Source organism: Coenobita brevimanus, chromosome 85 (genome assembly GCF_032717465.1).
Source record: "Coenobita brevimanus isolate Jiangsu-jjx chromosome 85, ASM3271746v2, whole genome shotgun sequence".
Lineage (NCBI taxonomy): Eukaryota > Metazoa > Arthropoda > Malacostraca > Decapoda > Coenobitidae > Coenobita > Coenobita brevimanus.
The window spans coordinates 5,137,255-5,149,414 of record NC_137038.1 but is presented as its reverse complement, the minus strand read 5'-3'; the positions used below and the strand labels follow the sequence as shown (position 1 = coordinate 5,149,414).

At 45.1% G+C, this 12,160-nt stretch overlaps 1 protein-coding gene across 1 annotated transcript; it reads left to right on the top strand.

Moving 5' to 3' along the window:
• Positions 1 to 5,409: 5,409 nt before the first annotated feature.
• On the top strand, positions 5,410 to 8,784 carry LOC145410348 (chitooligosaccharidolytic beta-N-acetylglucosaminidase-like). Its single transcript, XM_080280489.1, has 4 exons — positions 5,410 to 6,333; positions 6,954 to 7,100; positions 7,589 to 8,110; positions 8,608 to 8,784. The coding sequence occupies exons 1-4, from the start codon at positions 5,410 to 5,412 to the stop codon at positions 8,782 to 8,784; spliced, it is 1,770 nt and encodes a 589-aa protein (XP_080136615.1).
• The last annotated feature ends 3,376 nt before the right edge of the window (positions 8,785 to 12,160 follow it).

Sequence of the window (12,160 nt, the reverse complement as noted above, 5' to 3'; positions counted from 1 at the left end):
TTTCATTCTACAGTGTTTTGTTCAAAATACCAACAGGAGACAGCAAGTTAAACACATGTCATCAATGGGAATAGTTTTTGTTAATGAGACTGGAAAAAACAAAATTAATATACAATGAAGGAAAAGAAAGACACAATGAAAGTAAAATCCAAAGGATGTTGGAGCACAACCCTGGTTAAAAGAGTGACTAAAGGAAAAAAAAATGAGATGGCCATTTGGCAGGTGTTTCAGTGTAGGGTGGGAAATTAGTATTGTATAGTGCCGTGTGGTGTGGTATGGTATGGTATGTATGGTGTGATGTTAGTATTGTATTGTATGGTGTGATGTTCGTATTGTATAGTGATGTGTGGCGTGATGTAACGTAGCGTGGTGTTGTGTAGTGTTGTGGTGTGTGTGGAGTGGTGTGTTGTGACCTCAAATGCCCTGACACCTTGAACACCACTTATATTTCCGCGTCTTGAGCAACCGGTTAGGAAGTTCCGTATTTCCTGCTTCTCTCTCCCTCCTCTCTCTCTCTCTCTCTCTCTCTCTCTCTCTCTCTCTCTCGCCCCTTCCAAACTCCAGCATAAAGGCCAATCTAAAGATAATAATCTCAGTGCTGTATTTACATTCCCTTTTTCCCTGTTCACCCAGCAATGGATCCAAGAATGACCATCTGGGTGTATTTTAGAGTCGAACTGGAAATAAACCCATCATCATCATCATCATTATCGTCATCACCATCATCATATCGTCATCATCATCATCATCATCATCATCATCATCATCATTATTATTCTGTATACTGTGTGTGTGTGTGTGTGTGTGTGTGTGTGTGTGTGTGTGTCCTGGAAGAGGTGAGTGACCTGGGCACACCTCGAGGGCAATCTCTCTCTCTCTCTCTCTCTCTCTCTCTCTCTCTCCCGCCCTCTCCCTCCCTCCCTCTCTCTCTCTCTCTCTCTCTCTCCCTCTCTCCCGCGCTCTCCCTCTCTCTCTCTCTCCCTCTCTCTCTCTCTTACTTTCTTTTACTTATCCAGATTCTATTTGCCTCTCTAACTGTATCTGAACTGGAGAACACCACATCCTCCCCCTCTTCCCCCTTCCCCATCCAGGCCTCTCCATATATAAGGGACCAGGGGTCAGTGTGCCCTGTCAGTGCTCCTTCAGCCGGACAGGGGAGGGTTACGTCGGGTGGTGCCCCTCGATACGTAACTCCGTCAGCATAAATCTTGAGGTATTTATTACCTACTCTAACGAAGTAGGACGGAGGTTAACTATTTATTCGTTTCTGTTTGTGTACAAGTTATCTAGATAAGTTTTATCGGATTACAATGAAATGTGGTGGATAGGTGGGTGGTGGATCAAGGAAGAAGTGATTAGATTTTGAGGTGGATCCGGATCCGGACATAGGAATAAACCATAAATTATATTGGCGTTGGTGTACAGGTAGGTACTCGCTCTCTGTGACTGTGTAACAGGGCAGACTAAGACCGTAGAATTAACTGACTATGTGAGACAGTAAAAGTATTCATCTTCTTGGAAAAAGGAGTGAAATCAATAAATATGTTAATTGCTGTTGTCAGAGGTATGCGGTCTCTGAGTGCTTTCTAGTTGAATTTTAAAATCTAAGAAAAATTTATAGAGTGCATTTCTTTCTTTTTCTTTTCTTTTTTTCTAACCTAACAAAGAACGGTACTGGTATCCATTTCAGCTTTGTAGATGGCCCGAGGTAGCCAGACTGGAGAACTGGTTATAGTCTCTCTCTCTCTCTCTCTCTCTCTCCCTCTTTCTCTCTCTCTCGTTCAATTTTTGCTTGCCGATGACTCGTAAACCCTTTAAGCTCAGTTGATGGCTCGCTGTCCTCAGGTTGCAAGGTATATTTGACCAGTAGCCAAGGAAACTCACCCCTACGTCATAATTAAGGCTCATCGAATGACCTACTCAGTGGTCCAGTTCCATCAGGTGAAAACAAACCAATTATTATGACGCGTATAGAAGAGGAAATACGAGCAGTTTGCAGGAATACAAGCAAGGAAAAAAAATAAGTTACTACCGCAAGTTTTTTATTTCCCCTCCCCCCACCCTGCATAACACCTACTGTATACTGGAAGGCCCAGCTGTCTGGTTATACAAGGAATCGGGTCATCATTTCTTTGGGCGTTTGTACCTCGAACTACTTACCTTTCCCCCCAAAGGAGAATGGTGGACTGCGGGAGAGGAGAGACTTAATGCCCGCAGTCCACCGGGTTCACGTCTTAAATGAACTCAGGGCTACTATTACTACTGCTACTATTACCACTAGTACTACTACTGCACCTACCACTACTACTAATGCTACAACAACAACAACAACTACTACTACTACTGCTGCTGCTGCTGCTGCTAACTGCTACTAGTACTGCTACTACTACTACTACTACTACTACTGTCAAATAAGGCTGTAGTGGAAAGATATCTGCAGTTACTCTATATAAACCCTTACACTCTCTCCCAGCTGCTTAAAACCATCAGAGGTTAGCTTAAATAGAATAGGCTACTAAAACGTCTTTAGCCCGAGGACTTCTGTTTTCTGTTTAACCCTTGCTATCTCCAGACGATTTTGGTCTGTTCAGATTATTATTATTATTACTATTATTATTTTATTTTTTTTTAACTGGAGGAGTTAGGTATAGCCTCCATTAACCAAGAACATAAGAACATAAGAAGAGAGGATAACTGCAGTAGGCCGTTTGGCCCATGCTAGGCAGTTTCTAGAAGAGTAACTGAACTACTAGAATGAGACAAGGATAGCAAAGAAGGCTCTCCCCTTCAGTTCGAGTGGCCTGCCGTCAGTTGAGCCAAATCGTCTGGTTATCTTGTTATCTGGTTTTTGTGTTTTCTTCGAGGGAACAATCTTGCGGACTTCTGGCCTTAGGTTCCTTCTTACTTACATTAAAAAAAAGGTCAACCACGTCCTGTACAAACATTACGTCACGTGATTTAGGTCAGAATGTTGCTGTTGTTTTTGTTGCTTGATGTTATTTGTTATTGTTACTCAGATTTACTCATATAATATAACTTATTATAAGGTACGAGTAGATTGTTGCTGTTGTTGTTGTTGTTGGCCCAGGCTTATTCTTGAAGTGAATTCAGCCACAGCGTAGAGACACAGTGTTGAATCTTTACACTGTGAACTCGATGGACTGCAGGAAACTGCAGGTCACTTCAGCCGGACGCTTCCAGACATCTTTTGTTGAGATTAAGTTGAAGGACTGTCTACGTTGTGGCAATGATGTACATGTACTGTGCTGTAGTGTGGGGGAGTGCATTGAAGTGAGAGAACAGTGATAAGTGATACTGAGATGCAGTAAGTGAATGTGTTGTGGTGAGGGTTATATATATATATATATATATATATATATATATATATATATATATATATATATATATATATATATATATATATATATATATATATATATATATATATAAATAATCAATGGCAAGCTATGGGCACAGGGTGTGGGTGTAGATGTTGACGTTTTCTGGTCATAACTTTCTTAATATTGCATGAATTTCCTTATGTGATAGTGAGATGCAGGCAGTGAATGAGAGTGTTGTGGTGATGGTGGTGTGGCTACATTACCGTGAAAGCAGTGAATTGTGATAGTGAGGTGCAGGAAGTGTGTTATGGCACTGCTGTGGTGTGAGAGGTTGCATTACAGTGACAACAGTGAATTGTGATAGTGAGATGCAAGACGTACCAGTGTTGTGGTATGTGGGTATAATGGACTGTTGTTAGTAGAATTTGTGTTGTCAGTGAGTGAGGTGTGTGCTGTGGTGTAGGGATGCATTATAGTGAGGCCAGAGTGCATTGTTCATGAGGTGCAAGTTGTTTTGGTACTGCATCTAACGTATGATTTTTTCCCTCATTTTTTTTTAATGGAACAGGGAAAAAGAATCGTTTGTAATGAGCCCCATACTAAGTTTCTCGTGTCTATGCAACACAACATTCCATTAAATTAAATTATTTGTGCATTGATATCACCTTACCTCGAATTATTTGTATGGAAGAATTTTACATCATCATTATCAATATCATCATCATCACCATCATCATCACCTTCATTTTCTCCTTCTTCCTCCTCCTCCACCTCATCATCGTCTTCCTCCTCCTCCTCATCATCATCATCATCGTCATCATCATCTTTTTCCTTCTCCTCCTCCACCTTCTTTTCCTCCTCCTCCTTTTTCCTCCTCCTTCTTTTTCCTCTTCCTCCTCCTAATCATCATCATCATCATCATCATCATCATCCATATCTCTGTTCCTAACTGGGGAGCCCCCCCCCCCAAAAAAAAAAAAGAATGAGAAACTAACCAATGTGATTCCCACTGAATTGGTCATACTCTCATTCACTCATCATTCAAGTCCCCGGAATTCTAACTCTACCTTACAGGCATAAATATATTCACACTTAAGCGCTTCATACCACCCCTGAAGAGGGTCCGAGTCGGGCCAAAACTGTTTATCTCCCAAATGAGCAGTTTTTCCTGTGGGTATTTTTTGTTCACTGCCCCCAAAAAAAATCTCCCTTTCAGTAATACATATCTCACGTTTTCTCCATTGCGACCTCAAGATGTTTAAAAAAAAAAAAAATCCGGGTCATTACTTCTCTCTCTCTCTCTCTCTCTCTCTCTCTCTCTCTCTCTCTCTCTCTCTCTCTCTCTCTCTCTCTCTCTCTCTCTCTCTCTCTCTCTCTCTCTCTCTCTCTCTCTCTCTCTCTCTCTCTTTCTCTCATTGTAGGCTATGTACAGTTAGGTAACCAACCCCACTGAATGTTCCAGAAACCCGTTTTCCCTCCCCCCCTCCCCCCATGACTTACAGTGGACCGGTACGTAGCCACTTTTTTGGCCGTACAGTGTGTGTGTGTGTGTGTGTGTGTGTGTGTGTGTGTGTGTGTGTGTGTGTTTATCAAATTTATAAACGTGTAGGTATGTGATTGTGCCCGTATGTATACTGTAAGAGTGTAATTGTGCATACAGCTACGTATGTTTAAAGAAGTTACAAGGATGGTACAAAACAAAGGCTATACAGTTTGCAGATATTAACTGAATATAATGGGACACAGTGGAGGCTGACTAGAAAGTATAATACTAAATAAAACATTTGTTGCATTTACAGTATGGCGATGGCAAGTCACGTGACGGCACTGCTGCTGCTGCTGTCGCTGTTGTGTCTCACCCCTCCACCCGCTGCAGGATTCTTCTCGTAAGTTGTCATGATGGCGCCCATGGCTTCCATATCACTTTACAATCATCACAATTGGTTCTTTCAGTTCACTGTCTGGTCGTAAAATACCGTGCGTATAACGAAATTGAAGATATAGCCCTGGAGATGTAATAAAGTACTATCTGCAAGTGTGCAAATTTCTCAGTTAGTTTTCTGCCAGCATGCCATCACCGTGGGGATACTACTGCCAAGCCAACAAGTGTGTGAAGGAGGCCAACACGGGAGTCAAAGGGCTGGTGACACTCAACGAATGCAAGTTAACCTGTGGCGTGTACGGTGCATTGTGGCCTCGCCCTAAGACTGCCACCCTTGCCAGCACCACAGTACAGTTCATGCCTCATAATATTAATTTTGACCACAACGTACCAGCGCCAGTGTCGCCACTAATACTTGAGGCTTTCCACCTCTTTCGTGGAAACCTTGATCGCTACCACCCCAAGTACAAAGATGGAACTGCCCCCTGGAAGGACCCCTGGGACCCTGCCGTGTCCAGTCACAAGGTGTCTGTCAAGATTACAGTAACGGGAACGGACACATGGCTGACTCTGTCGACGGATGAGAGTTATGAGCTGCAAGTGAGCACATCTGGTGACACCAGCACTGCCACCATCACTGCTGCTACGTTCTTTGGGGCGAGGCAAGCACTGGAAACACTGACACAGCTGGTGGCGTACCATGAAACCCGAGGTGCTCTTATAATAGTCAGGGATGCCTTGGTCATTGACGCTCCGGCCTTCCCTTACCGTGGCTTGCTGCTTGACACTTCACGTAACTTCTTCAGTGTGGCGGCATTAGAGCGAACATTGGATGGTATGGCTGCCAACAAGCTCAACACACTCCACTGGCACATTACAGACTCACACTCCTTCCCTCTGTACCTTGAATCCCTCCCCAACATGGCCTTCTATGGTGCCTATTCATCCAACGCCATTTACCACCCACTTGACGTAAAACGCCTGGTCCACTACGCCCGTGTGCGAGGCATCCGGCTCCTGCCAGAGTTTGACGCCCCGGCTCACGTGGGCAACGGGTGGCAGTGGGGGGAACAGCAGGGTCTGGGCAAGCTGGCCGTCTGTGTCAATAGGGTCAGTAATAGTCACCTTGTTAAGTCGCACTACAAGAATTGTGCATTTTCCTTCATGAGAAGAATTAGTATAAAATACCAGTAAATGTTCGAGTATACCACATTCATAATTAAATATCCTTCAAAAAGTTAGAGTTCCCATGGCATGGTCTTGGCTTGATAGCACTTGTAAAATAACAGACATGTCCTTTTCATATCACTTCATAACCGTCAGCCCTTTAACATAGAGAACTACTGTAGGATTTTGTACGTTTGAGTGACATAACATGTCTCGGTGTAGATTTCAGCAGGAAGTAAAAGCATCAAAGTGGATAGAAGTAGAAGGCATGTATCACCGATGACAAAACTTTGCTTTATAGGCACAGTGGACAGTAGAAACTCTCTCCAGGCATCATTGTGCTTTTATTTAAGTCCGTAAGTTTGTTACAGACAAGAAATATATTTCATGCCAATCAGCAAACAGTAATAATTGTATATGGTTATTAATGCACGTCAGTCAACTTTTTATTATGTACTGTTACCAAATCACAGAATCATATCATACTGGAAAAATTTAAGAGATTTTCTGCTATCGACTGTACGCTGTGAACTGCACCACTCTTACAGTCCAATCCTCCACAGGAGCCATGGCAAGAATACTGTGTGGAGCCGCCGTGTGGGCAACTCAACCTAGCCAATCCCAACATCTACACGGTTCTGGGACTCATCTTCAACGAGATGGTTAAACTCTTCTCACCCATAGATCTTTTCCACTATGGTGGCGATGAGGTGAGTTGCTCTGAGATTTTGTGCTGCTTTGCGAACTCTGAGAGACCCAACTTGCATCTGTGTTAGGGAACAGCTGTACAAATATCTCTTTACAGTATCAGTTCACGAATATAGTGGGGGTACTCACACGTATATAATGTTCCTTCCAATCCGCCGGGCTACTTCTGGTGTGTTGTTGGAATGGCTTAGTCAGCGGTATTAGTGTTTACCCTGCATCATTTATATATATGCATGTGGTACTCCCATTGCCACATCCACGCTCTCACCGGCAAACTAAGTCGTTCCCCCAATACACAAGGTACCACCAGGTGAGTTTCTAGTAGAGTGCTAATTACGGACCAGTCTATACTGTTTTTGGGGTGCTGAATATCTCTGTTGCTTGTTTTCAGCACAGCACAGCAAGTCCTGACGTATATTTTGCAACTCAGGATGAAGCCAGTCTCTTGCAGTACAGTAAAACTGTTCATGAATTGTCTGCTTTTTCTCAGGTGAACCTCAACTGCTGGAACACGACAGAGGAGATGACATCATGGATGAAGTCCAAACGCTTCGGTCTGGACGCAGATGCTTATTATGGCCAGTGGAGTGTATTCCAGGAGAAAGCACGGAACCTCCTCATTAAGGCCAATGGGGGTCAAGAGGTGCCTGGGATTCTGTGGACATCCCATCTGACTGAAAAGGGACACGTGGAGCGATACCTTAACAATAGCCAGTACATCATTCAAATCTGGACCACCGGAGAGGACCCCATCATTGCCGAGCTACTAAGGAAGCAATACAGGGTCATCTTTAGCAACTACGACGCCTGGTACCTCGACTGTGGTGTTGGGGCGTGGGTGGGCGAGGGTAACAATTGGTGCAGCCCGTACAAGGGATGGCAGAAGGTGTATGACAACAGCCCACACGCCATCGCTAAGAATCTGACCACCTCCACCCACGCCGATCTTATCTTGGGAGGCGAGGCTGCGTTGTGGAGTGAACAGGTGGACGATGCAGGATTGGATGCTAAGGTGAGTGTGTGTGTTTGGGGGGGGGGTGTTCCTAATGAGCTTTAGTTAGCCTGAATATGAAGTCTATGATGAAGTACCTGTTGCTAAAATCATCCTTAAATTAAGTTTAATTTTTTTAATATAATCCTAGAGGTGGATAGTTTTTCTGTATTTTAAACACTACCTGGGACAGGGTGGTTTCCTACGTCTCAGTTGATCTGTGTTACGGTAGCTTAACTTCGGGAAATCTTGTAGCCTCAGAAGGGGTAATAAAGGACAATATGTTTTCATTTTTTTACTGTCTTGATGCTGGAAAGGGACGTCTAACTGTGTTGGCACTGACAGCCAGGTTATTCAAAGGTCCCTCAGCTCCCTCCCTATCCTCCTAATGGAGGATGCTGACTGTAAGGGGAAGGCAAGTAAAGTCTGTAGTCCACCGAGTTACACACAGATGAGCCTCGGGTTGCAACTACTATTACTGCCGCCCTCGTAACTTTTCTTCCCATTTCTCTCTGCAGTTGTGGCCACGAGGAGCCGCCCTGGGTGAGAGGCTGTGGTCCAATCCCTCCACCACTTGGAAAGAGGCTGAGCTGCGCCTTATCCACCACCGGCAGCGTCTCCTTCAGCGTGGTCTGCAGGCTGAGCGAATACAGCCTGAATGGTGCCACCAGAATGAAGGCCTCTGTTATCTCTAATACACCCTGCCACTGCCCCTTCATTGTTACCTTTGTTGTTTCTAACTACACCCTGCCATTGTCATCGCTGCTGTCTAAAATTACACCCTCCCAGCGCCCCTACACTGTGCTCCCTGATGTCTCTAACTACACTCTGCCAGTGCCCCTTCATTGTCACCCCTGCTATCTCTAACTATACCCTGCCATCTCTACACCCTGCCAGTGTCGCTTCATTGTCTCCCCTGCTGTCTCTAACTACACTCTGCCAGCGTCCCAACATTGTCATTGCAGCCAAACACATATAACACAACCTACCCAACATCTTAACTGGACCAGTGGGTGTATCAAATGATTCAAGTTTCCCACAGTGTCACCACCACACCTTAAGAAAATACTCAATCCTTTAACTGTACCAAACTGCCGACTCCTTTTGCCACTTTTCATGGTTGCCCTAGAAAAATAATTCGTAATATTATAAAATTCAGTGTCAGAAGGCAAGGACACTCACCATAGTCACAACACAATACACAAACGAACACCAGTAAAATACTAGAATGTCACAGAACTTTGCCATTTGCTTCTTTTCACATCATCTAGGAATAACAACCAGAAAATATGGCCACCCAAAGTACACTATGGGAAACTCCTGACACTATAGCCACGTTCAAAAACATTTTCATTTTTCAGTGACGAAGAACTTGTATCAGTCATTGTTGCCTGTGTAATCTGGATTTTGCTTACATTAACATTATCATGGCCAAAGGGATAATCTTCCACCTTTCACTACAAAATAATAATAAGAAAAAAGAAAGAAAGAAAGAAAGAAGCACGCATGAGCAAAACAAACACCTATAGTAGGCCGCTCCTGTCAGAAAGTTTGACTAGACATTATAATAAGCCAAGGGTAGCAGCGAAGATTATAGCTGTTTATAGCTTCCACATCAATTTTTAAAAAACATTTATTTTCATTTTAGCAAGTAGATGGAAAAATTGTTTATAGATACGTCGATTTGTTGTTGTCTGGGCATTTCCTCACTGCAAGGAAATATTATGTTATGTTAGATGTTTGTTAGAATTAGTATTGTTATTTTGACTTAGCAAAGATATTTATACAGACCGTGTTTCTGTCCAGATGTGAATAAATTAATGCTCTTTATTTTTTATTATATCGTTTTAATATCAAAATAGTTTGCATCAGTATAAAACAAGAGGATATTGAGGGGTAATGTTCACACCAAATCGCCTGGGGGTCCTGGGGGTGGTCTGGAGGTCCCAAGGGCTGCGGTCCCTGGTGGTCGAGGACGCCGTCAGGAGGGGGCTGCGGCGTCGGCCTACGTCGGAGTCCGTCAGGTGAGTCCTCTCAGCATCCGGCTGCAGGGAGAAGAGCCTGATGGTAGTCACGGGGCCTCTCCAGTACTCCTCCAGGCTGGGGGCTCCCTCTTGGTCGTAGGTTGGTGGGCAGGAGTCAGCACCTGATGGAGGAGTGGCTACCGGCCATCTCTTACCGTAGGGCCCTGCTACTGGCTGTGGCCTTCTGGGGGCGCAGCTACAAGCCGTCGCCAAGGCCTGGTTGCTGGCCGTGGCTTGGGGGAGGGAGCGGCTACAGGCCAACTCAGGGTCACCTTCAGAGCTGCTACCGGCCGTCTCCTGACGAAGATGGGAGCGGCTACCGGCCGTCTCCTGGTTACCTCCGGAGGGGCTGCAGGCTGTCTCCTGTAGGAGGGTCAAGCGGCTACCAGCCGTCTCCTGGTTACCTCCGGAGCAGCTCCAGGCCATCTCCTGTAGGAGGGTCGAGCGGCTACCGGCCGTCTCATTAGGGGCACCTTTAGAGCAGCTACTGGCCATCTCCTGACATAGGCGGGAGCGGCTGCAGGCCGTCTCCTGTAGGAGAGTTGAGCTGCTACCGGCCATCTCAGGGGTGCTGACTGGAGCTGAAATAATAGCTCCACCTCGTGATTGTTGGTGGTTGGCTCACCAGGAAGGTAGTCTCGTATTCCTGCTATGGTGGCGGCGGGCGAGCTCCGGGTCATAGGGGCGCACGGCCCGAGCGGACTTATGTCCATGTCGCCCGGAGTCTAGGCGCGCTGTATATGCTCCTTGCTGGGCTCCTTCTGGGGGTGTTGAGTTGCCCTCAGCGACATTATACTGCATTTTACTAACGTTACCTAGGGCCTCGTCTATGTGACGCATAACTATTGTATTAGCTAGGGCCTAGTCTGTCACGCGAATCCCTAGGCTTAAGGACTTGAATGTATGCTGTCATATATATCACGCGCCTGATTGAACAGATATACTGTACTATACTGTCTGCATATGTTAATATGACATAACTGACATATTGTGGTAGTATTGCCTGTGACACTGTGTGGATATACTCTTAATTCAGGAAGGTGAAATCCCGTGTATAAGCCAGAACTTGCTGAACTAGGTGGAAAGTTTTCATTCATTCATTCATTGCCAGACGCCATGTATCCCAGACGGGGTGGCCAACGGCTTAGAGTTAATTGTTTTACAGGGAGGGGCACTAATCCTCCACCAACCCCACTTGACACGTAGGGACGCCAACAGCATCTGGTGTTCCCAGGCGGTCACCCATCCAAGTACTAACCAGACCCAACGTTGCTTAACTTCGCTGATCGGAGGTGGAAAGTGATTGTTGCATATTAATGTATCTCTAAGTCATTGTAAGTTCCTTAGTTTTGCCCATAGAACGGTGTGTGTTTGTCATTTTGATAATATATAATTAGTGTGCCTTTGACCAGTGGTGTTTGTGTTTTTCCTTCCTTGCTAGTACCGACCCGGTTGGGAGTAAAGAACCCAAGGTTGCACCGCGTCTGCTCCCGAGGAGTCGGGCTGCAGCACACGCTGCATAACACTCACACTAACCATTCATTATGATTTACACCATCAAGAGAAGAGAGAGAGAGGGGGAGGGGCTCCAAGTGATTTTACATGCCGGAAAACAATTCTAATTTTCTTTTTACTGGCATGGCCTTCAATTGTCATCTCTCTCTATCACATGTCGAGTTGTAACAATAAGTTAACAAGGATATGTGATAGTAACGAAGAAGTGCCATGGAAAAAGGATGTAGAGCAGTCGAAGTAGTATTGTCATTTGTCACTGAGCTATAGGGGAAATTGTTATGCTACGTGTTTAGAGCTCAACTCCTTGCTCTCTGGACACGAGCGACTGGTCTGGGGTTCCCTTCAAGACCGGGTCTAGAGCAGGCAAATAGAGGAACAGGGCTTAAAAACTCGGGTCAACCAACCTTACACGTATATTGCCACAAAGATACACAGTATCAGTGTACAGATTAATACACTGTCTGAGACACAGGACCCGGGTTGGGCTACCGGTGACTGGCCTGCTGCAGGTGTCGTCCAGGTGTGGGAGGGG